Consider the following 23,515-nt stretch of genomic DNA (forward strand, 5'->3'; position numbering starts at 1 on the left):
AAGTAAATATCGATTCAAAGCTTTGTAAAAAATTATAGTGGAAAAATATGATTAATCGCGATTAATCATGGAACATTTTGCGATTAATTTGTTAAAATTGTTTAGTCATTTGACAGCACTAGATATAACGCATCAACACCATTTTGACTTTATGGAAATACGTCGATTGGTGACGTATAAGCACTCGCGTCTGAACAACACCGTTGAACACATTTTTAAAAGCACGCGCTGTAAATGTACACTAAAGCGAAAGCATAGACAAGTGGTGTAAATAAGCTACGTCGAGTATTGCGACATCCATCGACAAAAGCTTGCCGCTCGCTGCCCCACTCGGCCCCCAATGCGAGCAGAACATAACAGACGGCAAAATGAACACTCGCAATCCATGTCAGAAAAAGAAAATTAAAACATTTATTGGGCATAAATATATTATATATACGCTACCGATACAGTTACGTCTTACATACATAGGGTAGTATTTGCAAAAAAATCTATACATTAAAATTGATATGGCAGTTTCTTTTTATATAATGCATATGAAATTGTCTAACATTTACAATACAAGAGGAAATGTATGAATTTCTCTTTAAAAAAAAAAAAAAAATTTCAATTTCGTAGACCATGACAACCTGGAATGTTCACTCTTTAAAACCGTGAGGTAAAAAATATATGTTTTAATTTGTTTTCACTTTTGTGTGTTTCCGCACTCCGTGGCCAATCGCTCAGTCTGGAAAAAAAAAAAAAAAAAAATCTCTGGTCGCTGTAAAAAACAAATGGAAAAAAAACAAACAAAACAAAAACCAACACACAAAACTATTGAAATATAAAATAAGATCAGAAGGCACAGGTGTGTGTGTGTGTGTGTGTGTGGGGATGGTCTGTGTTGCTGCGTGGACAAGTCATGTTTCTTAAAGTGGAATAAAAAAAGAAAAAAAAAAGAAAAAACATTGTAATAGGGGAGTAACCTGCCACGCTAAAAGGGACGTTTAAGGGCTGGACACCTGATGTGTCACGTTGAGTTACCTCATGCATGCAGTTGGTTCCATCAACTCTACTTCCATGTTGTTCCTCTTAAGGTGGAATTAAAAACAAACCAAAAAAAAATACGGGAGTAACTTTCTTAACAGAAACTTCGGGATATTGTTTCAAATTTAAGGATGAACCGAGAATGCACTCAAAACCTTGCCAGGTGAACTTCGTTTGGCCTCCTGTAAACGTTGAAAGGCACAAGTTCAAAGCTTCAATTTGCCGCTCTCTAAAATGAAGCCGATTCACCATGGGTGGGCCGATAAATGTCCCGATTCAATCAGAATTGACATTTAAACGATCCTCTTCGTCACGCGGTTTGACATTTTCAGTCTCAAGTTGGAGATCAGATTGCGCTGTTGCTCAGCACAGGGGCGGAGCTATTCTAGTCACAGGGCCGTTGGCCACCCCAAAATCTGACATGTTGATCACCATTTTTTTTTTTTAATGAATGCATATTATATAAAAATATTTCTGGTCTACGACCAACATGTTGCCAGTAGACACCATGTGCAAATCCTGAAAATTGCTCAACAGTGACGGGGATTGTGATTTCCTAGGAATGTTGTAGAAATGAAGTTACATATTGATATTAATCTGTTTTCTGCCTTGTTCACTTGATAACTGGTCAACACATTTTTACAACATTTTTAAAATCAGATGCAACTTTTTTTTTTTTTTTTACATTTTGCACTAATTCTGATCTGCGCTCATTTTATTTCTAATGAATGTAATGTTTATGAATTGAGGGTTAGGTTCGGCAACAGGTGATTTCACTGATGTTGGGTTTTAGCAAAATAAAATTTAACGGCGAAGTCAAAAGTCTTTTATTTTTATGAATGCAGTCTTTGGAAGCAAAAGTCTGGACACCCGTTGCTCATCAGCAGGTTGACAGACTGGAAGAGTCACAGAAAAGGCACGGACATCGTAGCAAATTGTCATGGAATTTTTTTTTGCCATTCATGAAAACAGCAAGTTGCCCCCAAAAAAATGACTTCAAACGTTTTGAGAATATAAGTCACCCTGTCGAGGTGAAAAGTGCATTTAAGGTTCATCCGGAAATTCCACTGGAAAGCCGAATAGCCCTAACGCATGCGCGCTTCTCCCTTCTGTTACTTAAATGGCGCACGCCAACCCCCATAAATTGCTTGACGCGACACGGCGACAAAAAATAACACGCGAGCGACGAACGTTAACAGCCTGGCAGCAGTGTTTTGGATCAATATAAAAGCCCCGCCCATCAAGACTAATAATGCTCGCGGTGATATAAAAGTGCTTCAACTTAGGTTAGTCGTAAATGTACTTATCACCTCTATAGCTCTATAGATATCTCTGTACTGTATATTATCTCTTAGCGAAAAAAAATATGGAAAAAAAAAAATACTGGATACAAAACACTATCACTCGCTACGCCGAACAACAACTCGTCAATAAACTTGCCTGCCTGCGCTCGTCGCTTGTGTGATTGTTTTGAGCCTTCCCCCCCCCCCCCCGCCTTTTGTCAGTCAAAACCGGAACGAGATTGTCCTCCTCTCCTCTAGGGGGCGACGTGTTTCGACAATGGCACAATTTGGTTTTCCCAAAAAATATTGAAAAAATAAAAATAAAAAAAAAATATTGAAAATAAGCATAATCACAGATCAAGTTAATGTTTTTTTTGTTTTTTTTGTCCTTTTCATCAGAGTAATAGTAACAATAGTAATAATAATAAAATAATAGTAATGCTGCTGTGCCGTTACAGAAGAATATCACAGAACCCTTGGTCAGAACATCGAGTGAAGCCTGCACTTTGGCGAAATTTTTTTTAAAAAAAAACGGTATCAGAAGCTTCATTCTAACCAAAAAAAAAAAAAAAAAAATCGAAATAAAGGAAGCCAAAGGCAGGCACATTTGTCTTTGCTACATGTCTGGAGAAGCATGAACGGTTGACGACTTAGCCGAGCGTGGCCCAAACAAGAGATGAAATCAAAACAACAAAACAGTACATCATGTATTTGGTTACACGTTTTATAACTGCGGGATCCCAACAACTGTAAGAAATACTCAAAAGAGGGTTACTGAGAGACAGATAAGGAATGCTGGCCTTAAAAATCGTTCTAACATACAAAAAACATGCTACGAGGAAGGAGGAGGAAAAAAAATATATATAGTATATAACTACACTTGTCTCTTTAATCTTTTTAAACAATAAATAAATGAAGATTGCACTGTAATTGGCATTGTAAAGTACTGTATGCAAATATATAGTATAAATAAAGAAAAACTACCAAAGAAAAAAAATATACCATCATTTTCCCATCGACTTTGGCAAAAAAAAAAAATAATAATAAAAAGTATTTGAGCGAGTAAACCACGCAACTTGACAAGGCACGGCATCCGGAGAGAACGAAGGCGCAAAAAGTGGAGCGGAAGACGAAAAGGCTGAGCGGCGACGGCAACTAAGAGGAGGTGGGGTGGTCTTTTTAACCCTCCTGTTATGTGTGGGTCAAAATGACCCACGTATTAGCTTTTCGCTATGAAACTGAAGCACCGACGGACAAAAAAGACATTTTGAAATATTTGCAATGGCTATAGCAATGTTTCTCAGGATGATTTGGGAAAATTGAGCATAGCCCGGGTCACAATGACCCATTTTTAAGTTAAAAAAAATGCAAACACTGTTTTTTCCCCGCTATGAAAATTCACATCAACGGCCCATAAGAAATGATTTTGACATACAGTGTGTGCAATGAAAATGGTTATTAACAAGCTATGTTTGGAAAACGAAACATTCCGGGTCAAATTGACCCATTTTAAGGATGAACTTTTTTTTCTTTTTTTTTGCTTTGACAGTTCTCAGTAAGAGAATGGTTAAGGTTAAAAAGGTTTACTGGAATGCTTTTGGAACATTAAGCAGAGTCTGGGTCAAATTGACCCATTTTAAAGTTAAAAGATCTACAAATAGTGTTTCATGATGAAAATTCTCATAAACAATTAAAATGGTTAGTGAATTATAATTTATTATCACAATGCTTTTGGACCTTTAACCATAGGCCGGGTCAAATTGGCCCATTTTAAAGTTGAATTCACTACAAATTTGTAGTTTTTGCTCAGAAATTTCTCAACAGACAATTGAAATCATTTACTTTGACACACTTTCAATTACCGGTAAAATCAATACTATTGATAACCAATACTGGTTATCAGAATGCTTCAGAAACAATAAACACAGCCTGGGTCAAATTGACCCATTTAAAGTTTAAACTACAAATTCGCATTTGCAACTAAATTTAGTTTGACATATTTGCATTGTAAACCAATAATCAGAACTATAATTCATTTGGAACATTAAACATAGCCCGGGTCATACCGACCCATTTCAAAGTTAAAAGATCTACAAATAGTATTCCATGATGAAAATTACAAATTGTTCATTTGAAATATTTGCAATAATTATTTATTGGGGTGCGTTACTATCATTTAACATAGCCTGGGTCAAATTGACCCGGAACATTATTGCTGTTCCTGAGAAACTAACAGGAGGGTTAAAGGATCTTTTTTTTTTTTTTTTTTTTTTTCTCTCTTGAATTTAAATGTTTTTGTTTTTTTCTTTATTTCCCTGAGGTACGTTACAGGCCTCATGTGCGGATTCCATTTCATACGGGTCGGGGCGACCTCTTTGGGCTGTGTACCTTGGCTTTGTGTTTATTAGAGGGATGTCTTCAGAATGCCCTGTGTATGGTGTGAAGTTTAAACACACTTGGACCATTTCCTGTCACGTCGCCTCCAACAACGGAATGCCGGAAAGGCGGGACAGGTGACCAAGTTCATCCAAGTTCATCCGGCTATTTTCCGCCTTTGGAGGTAGTAACAGAACCGTAACACGGGCGGGCGTTGTCACCCGCGTGTTTGGAAATGCCAGAAAAGCGGGACTTGACCGCTATGATTTGGTCATTTTGCTGGGATTTTTTTACAAAGTGCGCTTGACAATTTTCCGCCTGCCGAGGTAGCGTCAGAGCCGTGACGGAGGCGTGTTGAAATCAATGATCACATCAATTGTCCGACCACAGAATGTTGTCTGCGAACGTTTGCTGGGCTCCGTGTGAAAGGCGATGTTTTGGCTCTGGTGCGGCAATTGTGCAGGATCTCTGTATGAAAGTGCAGGGTCTTTTCTTCACTGGGTGCTGTGTGAAAGGCGGATAAACGCAAGGGCCATCTGCTGCGCCTTTGACGCGCCACTTTTTGCAGGGTCCCAGCGTGAAACTCAATTTCACACTGCCAGGAATTTCACAGTGGCGTGAAAGTGGGATAGGAAATGTTTCACGGAGGCGGCGTGGAAGTTGAGACAGCTGTGTCGAAAGCACGTGCGCTAACGCATGCAATAGTCAAGAATGCCGTGTCACTGTGTGAAAAGCGCGTGAAGACAGCAAAATCGACGAGTAGATTTGATGGGTTCAGATAATCCCCCCGGGAAGGGCGTGTGTGTGGGGGGGGGATTCCCTGTAAAAGGCAAAAGCGGTATCGTGGTGCGACGATTTTGCAGGATGTCTGCGTGAAAGGGGCTACAGAGTGGAAGGCGGGTAAGCTGGGATCCAGTTTAATGCCCCGAATGGCTTCCGATCTGATCCAGAATCAGCCCGTCCAACCCGCCGACGCCATCGCTTTCGGCGCAGTCTTGGATAGCGGTATGTGTGTGTTTCTCTCTCTATATATTTCTATGTCATATTTATATTAGATAACTGGTTTTCCCATTCTAAAAACAAACAAACCCCAAAAAAAAAAAAAAAAAAAAAAAAAAAAAAATCACAGGATAGCAGCATCGTACATCACACGTGGATTGCATCACTTTGGCGAGCGTTAAGAAGCGGAGCGGCTGCGCGCGTGACACCGGTTGAGTCATTGTCGACGCACAAGTGTGTGTGTGTGTGAGTGTGTAAAAATGTGTGTGTGTGTCATCCAATATGTGCGGCTAAAGCTTTGAATGCTTACATTAGAATATGGCTGAGTGGGTAAAGACTGCAGCAAACAAAAACAAATGTAAATAAAGAGAAAAACGATTACGGCAATGAACCAGTAAAATATACACGTCCTCTAATCAAATATGAAAAAAAAAACCCAACAAAAAAAACATGCAAGTCAGTCTGAGTGACTACTCACAGCTATTTTTAAGGCTTGTGGATGAATTTTCTCGCCCTCGGCGCGGAGGTACGGCTCGGCTACAAAAAGAAAACGCTGAAATAAAAGCCTTGAGAAGAAGAAGAAGAAGAAGAGTGTCTCAAGTGTTTTTTCTTGATGATCTGTTACAAAAAGTTTCTCTTGGGTTTCGCTTTCTCTTTCTATCCTGTCGTAAAAAAAAAAAAAGAAAAAAAAAAAAGATTCCCTCACTTCATGAAGAAGTACTGCAGAAAGTAGGCGATGAGGATGGAGAGCACGGCGAAGGCGCACACGATGAGCACGGCGAAGCGGTCGTCGCTGGACATCAGGCCCTCGGCCGCCCCTCGGCCGGCGCAGGGGGCGCAGGCTCCGCCCCCTGCCGCCCCGCCGGACCCCGAGGCCTCCTGGCGCCGCAGCGTGAACTGGGACGAGGGGCTGAGCGGACCGCACAGTTCCTGGCACGAGTCCTGGCAGCGGCGGCAGGCGCCCACGCGGAAGCGGTAGTCCATGTTGCCCTGCAGGCCCGAGATCTGGAAGGCGGCCTCCTCGCCCTTAAACACCTGTCGCACGACAAAACACCGGAAAGTCCTTAATGACCATGTCATCGGCACAAATACGCCATTATCGTGTCATTTTCACATTCTTTGCTCTTTTTGTGCTCGCACCAAAAAGCTTTATGGAGAAAAAAAAAAAAAATGACAACCACGATTACTTCGATTGAAATTGAAATCACGATTACTAAACCCGATTATTTCAGCTATTTCAAAATTAACCGCCAAAAGTTGACTTTACCGATAACTTAAAGGAACCACCAGAAAATTTGTAACAAGTAAATCCTCGCTGTCCCGTGAAAAAAACACTTATCTCCAATTTTGGACGCTTTTGAAATTTTCATGTAAAAATAAGAAAGCGTTTTTCACATGACAGCGACGAAATCACATTTTAAAGAGGAGTCAAGCCCAAAAAATTAAAAAAAATAATATCAATCAGAATACCGTGTTTATGGACTAGTAAGGGCGCATAGAACATTTAAAAAAAAAAAAAAAATAGTTATTCACATTTACTAAGATATAAAAAAGCGGAAAAGAAAATTGTGATTCAACTTTCACAGTTTAGCAAAAATAGACGCATTTGTTTATTTATAGTGTTTGTGTGTAAATATTCGTATTTGAAGGTTTATGTCTCCCTGAACTCAATGCTAATTTTCCATTAGCCGGTCAATGGGATTTTTTTATTGACTTTAGCATTAGCACCGGCCATGTTTCTGAAACAAAGCACGTCTTGTATTGACATTTACAATGTCATTCTTTTTGTTGTGCGTTTAGTTTCACAGTAAACTCCAACTGTTGGAAACATGAGGGCAAAACATTTGTCACCAAGCAACTAAGTGATAGTTGAATTTGTTCCGTGAACAAGCTTGTAACTCGATTTACTCGTACAGTAAACCCCCATCCATCACGGTACAGTTGGTAATTATTTTTGGTGAAACTTTTGTTTATATTTGGGTGTAATTGCACTATCACCCACTAGATGGCGTTGCTTAGTTTGAGTCGGTGCAAATTTGAAAGGAAACCCAAACAGGAAATAATTCAGCACAGCCTAGGTTTTAGAAAAATCTGGAAAAAAATATTGGCGGATTTTTTTGCAGATTTTTTTTCAGGGAGGGGGAGAATGTCCCAACGTCAATGTCTTTAAATTAACGCGTGATAAAATCCGTATTGTGCAACCTTTTTATACGTCACACTTTAAAAAAAAAAAAAAAAAATCGAACTATCTCACAAAAACATGCTAGAAAAAAGTAAACATTTAAAAAAAAAAATCGAACTATCTCACAAAAACATGCTAGAAAAAAGTAAACATTTAAAAAAAAAAAATGTTTTGGGACACAAAGCCATCGCTGATTAAAACTTGCTGTTAAACCAGTGTGCTTGAACGCTAAAAAAAAGATTGTTAGCATGAAAGGGAATTCACGTTAATTATTAACATGGCCTACTGCAGAACAGCCACAAAAGAAAAAAGGTAAACATTCTCTCTTTCACTCACTCGCAAGCACGCAGCAGCTGCCAACTGCGGCTGATTCTCAGCGGTCGATGAGAAAATTGCGGCCAAAAAACGGCAAATTATTGCTGTTTTGGACTGCCGCTGCACTTTCATTTCTGTGCGTTTTCCATCAATACACACTTCAATTTATGCGGTTCCCTGAGGACCTTAGAAAACAAGCTTGCCAAGAATATGAATGAACCAATCCTCCCCTCATTTGACTCACGTGTGTGATTTTGTACCTCGGAAGGACACGTCTAGCTTCAAAAGACCTCTGTCCAAACAATACACAGAAGAGCAATAAATACGATTATATATATATATATATATATATATATATATATATATATATATATATATGATATAAAAGCAACACATTTTTTGCAACAAATACGCACCAAACAATCAGCATCACTTCAATGTACTTCCATGACAACAAATACTACTTTCCTATTAAACTGTCCACGAGTTGTTGTTTTTTTGCAACAAATAAGCACCAAAAAATCAGTCCCACTTCAATGTGCTTCCAGGACAACAATTACTACTTTCCTATTAGACTGTCCACAAGGTTTTTTTTTGCAACTAAAAAGCACCAAACAATCAGTCCCACTTCAATGTACTTCCAGGACAACAATTACTACTTTCCTATTAGACTGTCCACGAGTTGTTGTTTTTTTTGGAACAAATAAGCGCCAAACAATCAGCATCACTTCAATGTACTTCCATGACAACAAGTACTACTTTCCTATTAGACTGTCCACGAGTTTTTTTGCAACAAATAAGCACCAAACAATCAGTCCCACTTCAATGTACTTCCATGACAACAATTACTACTTTCCTATTAGACTGTCCACAAGTTTTTTTTTTTAGAACAAATCAGCATCACTTCAATGTACTTCCATGACAGCAATTACTACTTTCCTATTAAACTGTCCACGACTTTTTTTGCAACAAATAAGCACCAAACAATCAGTTTTACTTCAATGCACTTCCATGAGAACAATTACTACTTTCCTATTAAGACGCGGCTTTGGCGCCGTCCAGTGTGTGCTGTGCGCGTGCGTGCGTGCGTGTACCTGCTTGTATTCCGACTCGCGGCCCACCAGCACCTGCAGCACGTAGCTGACGGGGTCCCCTCTCATCGGCGGGATGGTCTCCCACGTGATTTCGCACACGTTGCCCTCCAGCTGGTGCACCTTGGGAGCTGCCGCGTGTTCAATTACAAAATAAATAATGAAATCAACAAGAGTCCCGGCGAGTGGAGAGCGGTGGTGGCGGCTGATTGTATTACAGACCGAGGCGGGGAGGGGAGCTTGAAAGTGTGTTACCTTTGAGGGGGGGCGGCACGGATTTGGTGGTGCAGAAGGTGTGGCAGTCGGAGAAGGGGCCCTCGCCGGCGTCGCTGATGGCCTGTATTCTGAAGGTGTAGCCGCTGGACTCGGTCAGCCGCTGGACCTTGTAAGTGTGGCTGGGGCCCCGGTAGATGGTCACGAACCTGACCACAAATTGGGGGGGGGGGGGGGCAATTGCTGCATTAATATTGTTTAGGGGTGATAAGTGTTCAAAGGGTCACAGGCAAAATATGTTCTGTTGGGGTTAAGGTTGGAGATTGGGATCGGCCGATTATCGGCACCGATATTTTTGGCTTTTTGACGAATATCGGCCTTTTTTCAAACTCTGCCGGCCGATAATGAATCCATTTAAAACTGTGGAAATCAAAACAAAGATACGTCAAAGTTTAACATTTGACATTTTCATTCACTGTCGAAAACTACATGGAGCTATTGTTTACGTTTTTCTTGATCCTTTTTAAGACATGCTGACCGACCCGGGTGCGCCTTTGAAATTTTTGTTAGAATTTTATAACAGATGTATATTGCCCAAAAATTCTTAAAAAAATAAAATAAATAAAAATAAAAATTAACATGCTTAAAGACGTTGCAACAAAATTAAGAGTACATTTTTCTTTAGATTTTGATGCCAATATTTTCCTTTTTACTGAAAATGAATATCGGCTCCAAATATCGGTTATTGGCCCCCTTGACTACTAATAATCGGTATCAGCCCTGAAAAAAAGCATATCGGTCTATCTCTACTGGAGATCCTACATTACGGTCGGACTCGTTTGATTCTTTCTTCTTTTGAGCCATTTTTGATGTCATACATTTAACCCTTGGCATTTATTCGAGGTAGGGCAATTATTTTTCAGGGTCCCTCTGGGTAAGTGGTCTAGTTTTGCACACAAACTACGTAGTAGAATAACAAACGTTACTATAGTAACAAATGCAGCCATTTATTGAGGTGCGGTGTGTATTTTCATCTATTTCACGCCATAAATCATTTGAGCCTTATTCAAATGTTTTATAAAATACATTTCGACACGCACACCCCTAAAGAAATAATGGTGCTGGATAACATTTGAATGAATGCCACACCCTAGCCCAAAGTCAGGTGTTTAAAAAAAATGATCCTTTCATCTGCTACCAATCCATCATCATCACGCCGCTGAACGAGGATTTATTAACCCAAACTCGATTTTGGGGGGGCGGGGGGGGGGGGCATTTAACGAGGCCTAAATCGGACGAGAGGGCAGAGGAGGACGGCAGCGCGATGTTACCGTCTTGTCAGTTTTATTATCGTCTATAGGCCCTTCAACAGAATCGGGTTCAACTTGCAACAATCTCGGGACATTTTTGTTGTTGTTGTTGTTGTTTATCCGAGAAGGCTTTTAGTCTGGCTCACGTTGCCATGGAGCGGCAAGGAAATGAGAAAAATCAAGTCGCTGGATTTTGAAGGCCAGTAATGAGGAGTGGAAGTGAACCGAGGACAGAACATGTTGTGCCCTTACAAGAACCCACAAAATTCACTCACTGGACACTTTATTAGGCGCGCCCTTAAAGTCAGGTGTTTATTAGAGGCGAGGATTTGATGGTAATCTGAAACTAATAAAAAAAAAAACATTTCCAACAGCACTATTCAACGGAGGCCACCTCTCCCGACTATCGAAACAATCCTGAGGAATTATAGCAATTTTTTGGGGGGGGGGGGGGGGGGCGCTCTTGTATTGGATCTCGCGGCAAAGTCGATTTTCTTTCAATGCGATTAGAGGAATAAAAATGCACGCCGTGGTGAGTTGGCGCAGAGAGGCAATCGGAAAGAAGGTTATTAAACCCGGCAGCCGAAGCCTGCAAATGACATTTGCGCTATTTGCATTGGCCCGTTCCACATGTTTGTATATATTTTCGCCAACGTGTTGTTTTGGGGCTCCTGCGACAGGATGCCATTGCCAAGGTCAATGAGCTCGTGATTGAAAATCACAAAATAATCGTTGGCAGAAAGACAAAGTGGGAAGAGGCAAGTATATATATATATATATATATATATATATATATATATATATACATATATATTAGGGCTGCACAATATTGGAAAATCATGTTGTTGTTTAATATAGCAATAAATATCATTGCAATATTTCACATGTTCCTACAGAATTTTTTTTTTTTTTTTAATTTAATGTAATTTTTTTTTTTTCATGCAACAAAATAAGCGAGCTCAATATATTCTTAGCTAATTTATTGTAATCACCCTAGATAATGTTCAACTATTGGGTTGTACGCACTACGGCGCCAATCCCCCTAATACAAAAAAAAAAAAAAAAAAAAAAGATTGAGCACGCCCGGCAAAGAGGGAAGCGAGGCGGCCATCGGCCGGGCTCGTTTCATCCTCGTATCTGCCCGAGCGCCTTTTAAAAGGCGCGTTAATAGAAAAGAGCTCATCTGCGGCCATGCTCATCTCCTCCTCCCTCGCTGGGCCTCAACGTGACTCCTCTGTGGTACATGTGGTTACACACACACGCGCACAAACACACACACACACACGGGGCCTCTAATGAGCTGCTCGTACGCTTTCTGTGTAGTATTGACGTTTGGGCCGATTGACGAGCAGCCAAGGTGGAGGAGGCAAAGCGGTTACTCGGCCCTCTGGTCAATTTATTAGGTACACACAATCTCATGAGACCTGATATGGGGAAAAAAAAAAAAAAAAATCTGTCTTGACAAAAGAAAACGCTAGAAAAAGCATATCGTGTGGGGAAAAAAAAATGATCTCCCTTTTTCTTATTTTTATATGAATCATGTTTCCGCGTTACAGGTGCTGTTGGCATAGTAAATGCTTCAATTTTTTTTTTTCAAATTAATAATAGCATTCTAACTAAAAAAATCGACAAAAACTAGCAGTTTACAAAAAATGCAATGTTAATAACGGACCAATACAAGAGGTGTGTGTCCGACAAGGTTACGTCAATATTTATATTTACGTGTGTGTATAATATACGCATATACGTACGTACGTTTAGGTGTATAATATACGTACGTACGTATATGTATAATATACGGGGGCGTACGGCTGTGTGCGCATTGAACCCACCGGTGGCTTTTGTCCTCCATCTGCAGCATGTAGTAAATGTCGTCGGCCAGCAGGGAGGAGCGAGGGTTGCTGGCGTTCTCCCCCCACTTCAGCTTGAGGCTCTGCGGCCCGGCGGCGCTGCACTCCAGAGGGGGCGGGGCCGGGGGCAGGGGCCGCGTCCTGACCAGCATCGGCGCACTGGACGGGCCGCAGCCGATGGCGTTCACTGCCTGGATCTGAACGCTAAAATGTCACAGCGGTACGACAAACGCTTATCAATATCGCTCGGTTTTCAAGACAACCTCGACCTTTGCACAATAGAAATATCTCAATCTTTTTAGGGCTTGACCGATTAATCGGCCTGGCGGTTTCATCGCCTGATATCGGCTCTTTTGAAATTGGCAAATATATGCCTTTTTTTTTTTTCAACAATTTTTGCTGATTGTGCTTTTAGATTTAGTTTTTTTTAGATTTGACATATTACTACCACCTAACCCCCCCGCACCACCCCCACTCAGTTTTCATGACAGCAGCAACCTTGCATAATAGAAATGCGTATCTCAATCTTTTTAGGCCCTGACCGATTTAATCGGCTGAAATGAGCTCTTTTCAATTTCTTTTTTTACCAACTTTTTGCTGATTGTGCTTTTAGATTTAGTTTTTTTTTAGACTTGACATATTGCAATATAATTGCTCCCCCCCCCCAAAAAAAATCGGCATATTTTTGCATATTTTTCTGTTGTAATGGAACACATTTAAATGTTCCGCCTGTAGTGGTTTTAACCATGTTTTTTTTTTTTTTTTAATTAATCGGCTGCTTAATCGCTTATCGGTATTTCATTCTGCCAATGTATCGGCCGGCTACAGACTGACTAGAAATAATCCACACAAACACATGGTTGCAATGCAGGTGTCCATGTCATTAATAAGATTGCTCACCTCATCATATCAGGCTCATGATAGCAGCCACCTTGCACAATAGAAATAAAAAAAAAACTGACGCGGAAAAAGAAAAAAAAGTCACGGCATTCTCGGTCATCTAATTAATACAATTGCTCGTCCCGGCAGTTAAACCGCCACATCGCACAATAGAAAAAAAACAAACACACGCACGCACATTGACGTCCACACACATTTTCTTGGCACAGTATGATGATGTCATTAGCGCGAGGGGGTGGGGGGGAGACATCTTGTGTCAGGAGCACACGTGGCATTTGGGAGGCTTACATGGCTGACCTTTGATTAAAATTCACGCGGTCCAGCCACAACAAGAGCATCTGGCCATGAGAGGCAACATGTGCACTAACAGGAACATATGATTTTTATCCATCTTGCATCTCAATATAATCGCTGGCGTCGGGCGGAATCCTCGGAGCCTTAATATCAGCACTTTTCAGGAAACCGACACAACGTCCCAGAGCGCAAGACATTTTCAACGCTTTATGTTGAGGAATGCTGAATTTTTTTTTTTTTTTTTTGTTCTAATTCATAAATGGTGGTCAAGAAACTTGTGGTAGCTTGAACTTGCCAAATAGTGAGCCAACACCGATTGTTATTTTGTCATTTATGACTGTTTCCTAAAAAAAAAAAATAATAAAAGAATTCATTCACGTTTATTAAAAAATTATACAAGTCATGAGCTGGCAACGAGTAAATCAATGAATAAATCAATAGTGGTTGGAATGATAAACGGATATATAACATGTGGCACCTGCTCAATTGTGAGCAGACATTATTATTATTTAGTTGTGTGTATCTGTTGCTTGATGTTCATTTAAAAAAAAAAAAACATGCCATGAACTCGCAACAAATATGGAGAAAATCGACGGATGTACGAATCCTCTTAAAACTATTTTATAATTGATTAATAACTCTACATTATTAAATAATGTATTTAAGGTATTTATCGGGAGTCATTATTTGAATAACTTGAAACAAAATCAGAATAGTCTCCCTTTTGCCGGTGTGCGACGGCTGGAAAAGGGACTAAACAGAATAGCGTGGCAGAGGGTAACTTGAGCCTGCCAAATAGCGAGCCAACATTCAAAACTTTGCCATTTGTAACCATTTATCACTTTTTTTAAATTTTTTATTTTTTAAAGGACTTTTAACATCACTACTTTCCCAACACCGAATGGTGTCACAAACACGAACAGGTGCAAATACGAAGACACCTTGCCACGCCAAAAGGACGCGCGCGCAGTGTTGTGCTTTCGAGGCGGCCATTACGCAAGAGAGCAGAGTGACATGGGAACAAAACAAGCGGAGGATGAAAACAGCAACGCACGCACGCACGCACACACACTGGTTGGTACGGGTAATAACAGAATAACTGACACATGGTAACAGCAGCACATTGTGATTCAGGTGGTGAGTAGTTGGTGATGTACCCCCCCCACACACACACACACCCCCCTCGCGATCCAATGAAAGGCTCAAAACAATTATCTCTAAATAATCCCCCGGCCTGTCCTCAAACTACACTGCGGCCACAGGCTTTCCTTTGATCATTTTCTGTTTTGTTTTTTTAAAATATCACAACCGTCTCAATTTCTGCTTTTCAGTCACACTTTTAAATACAACAGAGGCTACATTCTGAGGAATAAACGTAAATATCAAAGTAGAGTCAAGTCGTTCACTAAAAGTGACAATTTGCGAGCCACAGTTCGAATCGGATTCATCGACAATTAATGGATCGCCAGTAATCGTTTGGAGACTTTGTGTAACTTAAAATTGTAAAAAGTCCTTGAGATTTTAGCCTCTCAACAGTAAGAATTTACACATCTTTAAAGTCCTCCATTTATCGTCGACCTTGATCAAAACAAGGCATTTGCAAAAAAAAAAAAATTGTTTTTTTAATTTGAGAAATAATCAACATTTTTGCCGATTTTCCTGTTTCATTGATGTTTGTGCATTTTCTCCACTGTCATTTTGATATGATGTCCTGTTTTTGACGAAAAGAGATGTACATTAAAAAAAAAAAAAATTATCCCATCAATCGATCAAAAAAAAAAAAAAAACTTGACGGTTTGATTATTGAAATAGTCGCAGCTCAAATGTAATGCAATCGATCATAAAATTAAAGCTAATCAAGCAGATGTACATTAAAAAAAAAAATTATCCCATCAATCGATCAAAAAAAAAAAAAAAACTTGACGGGTTTGATTATTGAAATAGTCGCAGCTCAAATGTAATGCTATCGATCATAAAATTAAAGCTAATTAAGCCACTTACTACTCATGATAACCGCCACCTCCTACAATAGAAATAAACAAAACAACTTGTAATTAAAAAAAAAATAAAAAAATAAGTTTTTTTAATCCACGGTATGTCGTGCACGGGGACACCATGTCGACCTGTCAAATGATTACGGTAACGTGATCGTCGCTTGCTAGTGATTGAGGAAAACTAGAAAACTGCCACCTTGAAAAAAAGGATGAAAAGAATCACTCGAAATAATCCACAAAGTCAAAAACAACCAGAGGATATAAGTGTATCCAGAGTAACGTAGCAAGCATACAATTACTGCTCCTTAATCAAGACGTTTTTTGCCGATAGGGGTGATTTGGCACAATGGGAATAAATCAAAACTCAAAATAATCCACAGTCAACAAAAAAGCCCACGGCAAACACAAGCGTTGCTATTCCTCTCATCGCAGTACCTGTACTCGCTGTTGGGCTGCAGGCCGCCGACGAGGTGACTGGTCGCCGGCTCCACCGTGATGCTCCGCTCGTCCAGAGAGATGACGTACGAGGTGATTTCCGCCCCGTTGCTGTTTGGCTCCTCCCACTTGAAGAAGAGACAGGTGGCGCGCGACTGGCTCGACTCCGACGAGGGCGGCGGGTCCAGCAGGCCGAGCGACGAAACCGCGTCGGGAACGGTCGCCGGTGTCTGGAGACTGACCTGCTCGCTGTAAGGCCCCGTACCCGCCTGATTGACAGCCTGCGGGGGGGGGGGCGGGAAAAATTCAAGTGACCAAACTGCACATTTTAGCAGCTGTGCCCTGGCTGGTCCTCCAATTCTTTAAACCACCGTTAAGTAGTCAATCTGGGGTCGCCATGGCAACTTGTGATGCTTTCCCCCTAGTTCGAATTTTAGTACAATATATTACATAAAAGTTCGAAGTTTGTTTTAAGAACAATTATCACGTAGTGTTGCTTTAAAGCGGAAATCAAACCAAACATTTTTTTTTCAAAGAATTTGTTCCCAGCAGGCCCACTTGCTGAAACACGGCATTCTGATTAATAATTGCATTTGTGGAATATGAGTTAAGCAGCAAAATGCACCTGTTTTTAGCCTTCTCAGGGGGCGGCCATTTTGTCATTTCTGTCGACTGAAAATGACATCGCACACCCACAGGGGCTCAAGTGACGACCAATCACGGCTCAGCTTCGGAAAACAGGTCAGCTGTGATTGGTCGTTATCTGAGCCTTGGGTAGTTGTGATGTCATTTTCGGTCGACAGAAGTGACAAAATGGCCGCCCCCTGAGATGGATAAAAACGGGTGGATTAACTCTTACTCCACAACCGCAATATTTATCAGAATGCTTTGTTTCAACTAGTGGGCTTGCATAGAACATATTCTTGAAAAAAATATATTTGGCTCGATTTCCGCTTTAAGTAGCGCAGACAATGGGAAAAACGATGCAGAATTTTAAAAACAAAATCTATTTAAAATATTACATAGTGTTGCTTCAACACAATAAACAAGAATATATATATTTTGTATATATCCTGCACATTAAAAAAAAAAAAAAAAAACTAAAACCAATGCCAAAACTAATAAAAACTGAACTAAAACGCCCCAAAACGAATTCAAATTCATAAGCAAAATAAAAGCCGCTACCCTGGCGCCGACTGACCTGTAACCTGCAGCAGTAGCTGGTGGCGGGCGTGAGGTCGGACACTTCGCACTGTGTGGCCGAGCCGCAGTAAATCAGCTCCATGGGCTCGTCTTCCCGGCCCCACTCCAGAATATACTCCGAGACGTCGCTGCCTGAACCCTCGGGACTCTGACGCGCGCGCACGCACGCACACACACACACACACACACGCTGTGTTCTTACACTCCCATCAAGGATAAATTTTACTACCGTCGGACTTTACACTTTAAGACAACAACAAAAAAAAAGGGATTTAAGGTGTTTCACAATGTCATCAAGTAAATATAGTAAAAATGTTGAATTAAAAAAAAAAAAAGACTCGTTGCTTATTAGCATCATGCTAATAGATAGTACAATATTTTATTTAGAAATGAGAACTGACATAAAATCTGTAGTATTCAATGGGGAAGGGTAAAAAAAAAAAAAAATACATAAAATGATGTTGATTTAGCACAGGATATGGCTGCATCCATATATAGACTGAACCACAATGTGATGTAAGACAAATTGCCTCCATTAAAGCGATGATCAAGCTTGATTGCTGCGATTGAGTCATCGACAGTGTAAACAACATTAACGACCTTGTTGAGGTCAAAATAAAAAAATAAATTAAAAAAAAGAGCTCTCCGGAGCTCGGTTTCCACGGCAACCCACACACTTTTTTTTTTTGCCAACCTTCAGTTTGCGCCACCAAAACAAATGTTTCTCACCTCCCAGTTGAGCGAGGCGCAGGTGTTGCTGGTAAGAGTGATGAGCGGCGCCCCACACTGGCCCGGAGGACCCGCTGCAGTTGTGACCACCGTTGGCTGGGAGTACTCGCCAAACTAAAAATGTGGAGAGGGCCCGACCGATTAATCAGCAGCCCGATTAAATCGGCCAGATTTTCCTGTGTTTTTAAAAGTTAAACAAACACTAACAGACCAATTCTTATGAAACAATCAAATGTTGTACCTGTAATTCTGAGCGTTTTTGTATTTTTGAGGGATCCAAAAAGTTATTTTATTCTAAATGGATTTTGTTGATTAAGTGCGCAATTAATCGGTTATTGCAATTTTATTCTTCCAAATATTTCCTAAAAAAAAAAAAAAAAAGTACCGGTCAGGTGGTGGTTTCTTTTTGGGAAATCATTTTCTCACCCCAGCCTCATTGGCAGCCCTCAGCCGGAAACTGTAGGTGGCGCCGGGCAGCAGACTACCCATGGTGCACTGCAGCGCCGACCCGTGGAACACTTCAGCCGGCTGCGCGTCTCCCTCGCTCATCTCCAGGCTGAACATGTATGCCTCGCTTGCGCCATCGCCGGCGGGGGACTCTGTGTAATTACATGGGGGGGGGGAAAAATAATAATTTATAGTTTCAAACTTTTCTAAAAATATGTCTGGTTTTAAATTCATGTGTAAGATTCTAAGTTATAAGAAAAAATGTAAAGTTATGAAAATATTTTGGGAAAAATGTAATAAATCGAGCTGTTTTGTTTTGAAAGGCTTATAAGTGTTGTGCTTTTTGTTGTGTGAAGCACATTTAGTTGACTTGTGTTTGAAATGTGCTTTATCAATAAAGCCGCCTTCCTCTTTGTGATTTAAGTTCACTGAATACAACTCAAAAGGTTAAAAAAAAAAAAAATAAATAAATAAAACTGAGACCCATAAAATGTACTAATCTAATATATATACTGTATGCATACACATACGCAACCTAAAATATTTTTTAAATTCATTTGCGCTTTTGTGACCAGTAATCCAACTTGTGGTCCACACTTGAGCACATTTATCAAGAACATGGTGGAAATATTAATATTTACTTCCAAGTCGATTTAAAAAAAAAAAAAAAATGAAAAAAAAAAAACTTGTGTATGTATATATATATATATATATATATATATATATTATATATATATATATATATAATATATATACACACACACACACACATATACACACATGCACAGAAAAAAAAAATTATATATATATAAAAACCACAAATATATGGAGAAATATCAATCTGGTTTTAGGATGAACCACAGTACGGAGACTGCTCTTTTAAGGATCTTAAATGATATTAGGTGCACTGCAGACGTGAGAAAACTCACAGTCTTGGTGCTACTGGATCTAAGCGCTGCTTTTGATACAGTAGATCACCAAATTTTATTAAATAGACTTAAAAATCTAGTGGGCATCTCTGGTACTGTTTTTGACTGGTTTTATTCCTATCTCACAGACCGATATTTCTTTGTAAGTATGGATACTTGTTCCTCTAAAACTCATGAAATTAAATGTGGGGTTCCTCAAGGTTCGATTTTAGGCCCCTTACTTTTTAATCTTTATATGCTTCCCCTCGGAGATGTCATCAGGGGACACGGCATCAGCTTTCACAGCTATGCTGATGACACGCAGCTGTATATTGCCGTGTCTCCTGATGACACAGGACCCATTGATACCCTTTTAAATTGCATTTTAGATATCAAGTCATGGATGGCAGATAATTTCCTACAGCTCAATGAGGACAAGACTGAGGTTTTAGTTATCGGTCCCGAAGGTCAGAGAGAGAAGCTTTTACCAAAACTACACATTTTTAATCCCTCACACTGTGTGAAGAACCTTGGCGTCATTTTTGACTCTGAGCTCAGTTTTATTCCTCATATTAAAAATGTAACCAAGATTGGTTTTTATCACCTTAAGAATATCGCCAGAGTCCGCCCGTTTCTCTCTCAGGCTAACACGGAAGTGCTGATGCATGCCTTTATTTCCTGTCGTTTAGATTACTGTAATGCCCTGCTCTCTGGCCTCCCGAAAAAGAGCATTTCACCACTGCAACTACTGCAGAATTCAGCCGCTCGGGTGCTGACGAGAACCAGAGGGCGGGAGCACATTACGCCAGTTTTGAAATTGCTGCATTGGCTCCCTGTGTGTTTCAGGATCGATTTTAAAGTACTTTTATTAGTTTATAAATGTGTTAATGGTCTTGGGCCATCTTATTTATCTGATTTGCTTTTATCATACCAGCCCTCGCGGATCCTGAGGTCCTCTGGCGCCGGCCTTTTATTTATTCCAAGGGTGAGGACCAAAATGCATGGCGAGGCTGCATTCAGCCATTTTGGTCCTCACCTTTGGAATAGCCTGCCAGAGGATGTCAGGTCTGCAGAGACTGTTGATATTTTTAAGAGGAAGCTCAAGACACACCTTTTTAGTTTGGCTTTCAACAACTTTTAAATAATTTATCTTTTCTTTTGATTGAAGATAATTCTATGTTTTGCTTTGAATGTTTTAAAGCACTTTGAGTTGCATTTTTATGTATGAAAAGTGCTATATAAATAAAATGTGATTATGAATGGAAAAATACGTGTAAAAACGCACACAAACTATAACGACAAATTTGGTTCAAATACTTAAAATGTCAGCATTTAGCGACTCTCCCTTCCGCAGGCCCCATGAGGACACGCCCCAGACTTCGGGCTGACGTCCAGGTCTTGGGACCACCACCCCCCGCCATTACTCAACTTCACAACCCGAGTGAACTAAAACCAGAGCACAAGTGCACCGTAGGTCACCTTCACCTGCAGACGCTTAATTGCGGCAATCTGCGCTAACTCGGGCTGCCGTATTAAAAGCGGCTAAAAGGGGATCGTCGCGGGCGCTGCATTCTGGGAAAATTGCGCCTGCCCAACGCGCAGCGGGGGCTCCCGACCCGAGTGTGCCGGATGCGGCTTGATTTTTTAAATGAAGCCTTGATCAAGCGTCGAGCGCTCTTTGACCGAGGGGTCCATTAGGGCACGCTGGGAAACCGCAACAGGCATCCAGAGGGTGATTAAGCCGCCTTGCGGCAATAAATCACAAGCAATCAACCCTCTAAAACACTTTGTGTTTGTGTGTGTACTCACCCCATTCTAACTGCACCTCCTTGTGCTTGGCTTTACCCACAATCCTCGGCGGCTGGCAGGGCCCTGGTGGAACGCTTGACGTGCGCACTGGAACGCCAACTGTGCACTTGAGGAGAATCGGTGAAAGTTAGTCGAAGTGGTACAGTGGGACAAGCTGATTCACCGTGACATTTTCGGCTCTTTTGGGTGTCAATTGTAATCGTGTTTTATGTTAATTCATTGATCAACTCTTTTCGGTGTCACTTGTAATAGTGATATGTTAATTTATTGATCAACACTTGTGTATTATGGCCTTTTTGTTGTTTATTATTAGTAGTACTATTTATTATTATTGTTTACTGTTTGTAAAGTGCTTTGTTACAGCTCCAGAAATGCGCTATATAAATACAATTGTATTGTATTTTATTCATGTTACATTTCTACATTTTTATATATATTTTTAGTTATATTTTGTATATTATTTGTATCTATATTTATCAATACATGTATCAGCCTTTTATTGTTTTTGTTCTATTATTGTATTGTTTGTAAAGTGCTTTGTTACAGCTCGAGCTGTTACGAAACGCGCTGTATAAATAAAATTGTATTGTATCTGTGTTATACTGCCCCCAGGTGGCCAAGGCACACAAAGCAGGAATTCAAGCATGAAATCATGATGCAAAATCAGTTTAATTCTTTGTATTCAATTATGTCATTAATGTAAAGTGCCTTCGCTACAAACACATGACAACATTTTTTTTTGTTTTTTTCATCCAAGGGCATAAATTGCCCTGCGACGACAACAACAATACAGCAGTAGAAATAATAGTAGCGTACCTGACTGTGCCCCCCGGTGGTGATGCTGCAGACGCGCAGGCGGTACATGCTGCCCGGCGCCAGGCGCTCGCACACGCACTCTGTCGCCGGCCCGCTGTATGCCACCTCCCATTGGTTGGCTGCAAACACGCGCGCACACACACAATTACATAATTCAAGCATCTTTGTTCAGGTCCTTATTGCGACATTTAGGGAATAGCATCCAACCAAGCACTGAAAAGTACATTATGAGCTCATTTTGTCTTGCTGGATATATTTTTGTTTGTCATTTTTTGAAAGGATAGGGAATAAAAAGAAACGGGAAGGAAAAATTTGAGACGTTCCATCCCACTTTTTTTCAGGCAAAGTACTTTTATTTCATCCGTCACATGAAAGAGCATTCTTATGATGATTCACCAATGTCAAACCGCTGCAGTATAGCGCCAACTACTGGCGAGGAGTGCTTAAATGTCGGATTTTGTTTTGCCTTAGTTAACGGTGGCTGGTCTCAGCGGTTTCCAACACTATTCGATACCTTAAAACAAAGCCGGTATCGGCTCATTACTAATACCCGGTATTGGTACTCACCCACCTCGATATATTTTAATACAATATATTACATAAAAACATTTAATGCATCTTAAAAGATTGTCATAATTTCACGTAAAGCAGGAGTTCAAGTTGAAAGAAAGCTATCGAACGTTTTTGGATAAATCACGGAAATATGAAACTTGTGTAGCGGGAAATCCCGTTAATTCCTAATGAAAGCATGTCAAATATTTTCAATACCAAATGTCTAATTACTAGCAGAACAGATGAAAGCAACAGGCACGAAATTGTCTCAAAACATGAAATGTCAAAATAAGCACATTTCAATTCAATTAAAAAGAGTGAAATAAAATAAAAATCAGCATTTGATAATTTCAATAGAAATATACTGTATAATTTACTGTGATACAAAATACAGCATCCGTTTTTTGATTTTTTTTTTTTTTTTCTTAAATCAAAAACTCACGAGGCATTTCGCCGTTTTGCTTTCGGAGTCTTTTCCTCCCGACATGCTTTCTTCCCTCGCAGTGCTTTTTGAGCGAGAGCCAACCTTTGGCCCAATAGTTGATCACTTTCCCATCGCAAAGGCCGCAGAGCGCTTTGCCCGGCTCTTTGTGTTTAAAAATGAACTCCGAGAGCGGGCCTCCATCAACCTGTTTTTCCAACCAGGCCCAATTCCAGGAATTCTTGATCCCCGCATCGAACCCAGACAGTGTTGCGCAATCTTTTTTATGAAGGATATCTTTCTTCCACGACATTTTGAATCAAGTTGTACGCACAAGAGGGAACTTGCTTAACTTCGGAGTA

At 40.3% G+C, this 23,515-nt stretch overlaps 1 protein-coding gene across 7 annotated transcripts in view; it reads right to left on the reverse strand.

Annotated features, from left to right (window-relative positions):
* Positions 1-388: 388 nt before the first annotated feature.
* Positions 389-23,515, reverse strand: part of fndc3ba (fibronectin type III domain containing 3Ba) — a 99,271-nt gene continuing 76,144 nt past the window's right edge. For all 7 annotated transcript variants that reach the window (XM_086049196.1, XM_086049190.1, XM_086049191.1 and 4 more), the window contains 10 exons: positions 22,181-22,299; positions 21,365-21,470; positions 18,627-18,799; positions 18,201-18,314; positions 17,470-17,619; positions 16,269-16,549; positions 12,628-12,849; positions 9,528-9,694; positions 9,276-9,403; positions 389-6,719 (listed from right to left, as the gene is read on the reverse strand). In XM_086049196.1, coding sequence (XP_085905322.1) covers positions 6,387-6,719; positions 9,276-9,403; positions 9,528-9,694; positions 12,628-12,849; positions 16,269-16,549; positions 17,470-17,619; positions 18,201-18,314; positions 18,627-18,799; positions 21,365-21,470; positions 22,181-22,299 — 1,793 coding nt within the window. In that variant the 3' untranslated portion in view covers positions 389-6,386. The remainder of the gene's footprint in view (positions 6,720-9,275; positions 9,404-9,527; positions 9,695-12,627; positions 12,850-16,268; positions 16,550-17,469; positions 17,620-18,200; positions 18,315-18,626; positions 18,800-21,364; positions 21,471-22,180; positions 22,300-23,515) is intronic.

This window comes from Filicampus tigris, chromosome 13, assembly GCF_054856515.1.
Source record: "Filicampus tigris isolate MCC_2025a chromosome 13, RoL_Ftig_1.0, whole genome shotgun sequence".
Lineage (NCBI taxonomy): Eukaryota > Metazoa > Chordata > Actinopteri > Syngnathiformes > Syngnathidae > Filicampus > Filicampus tigris.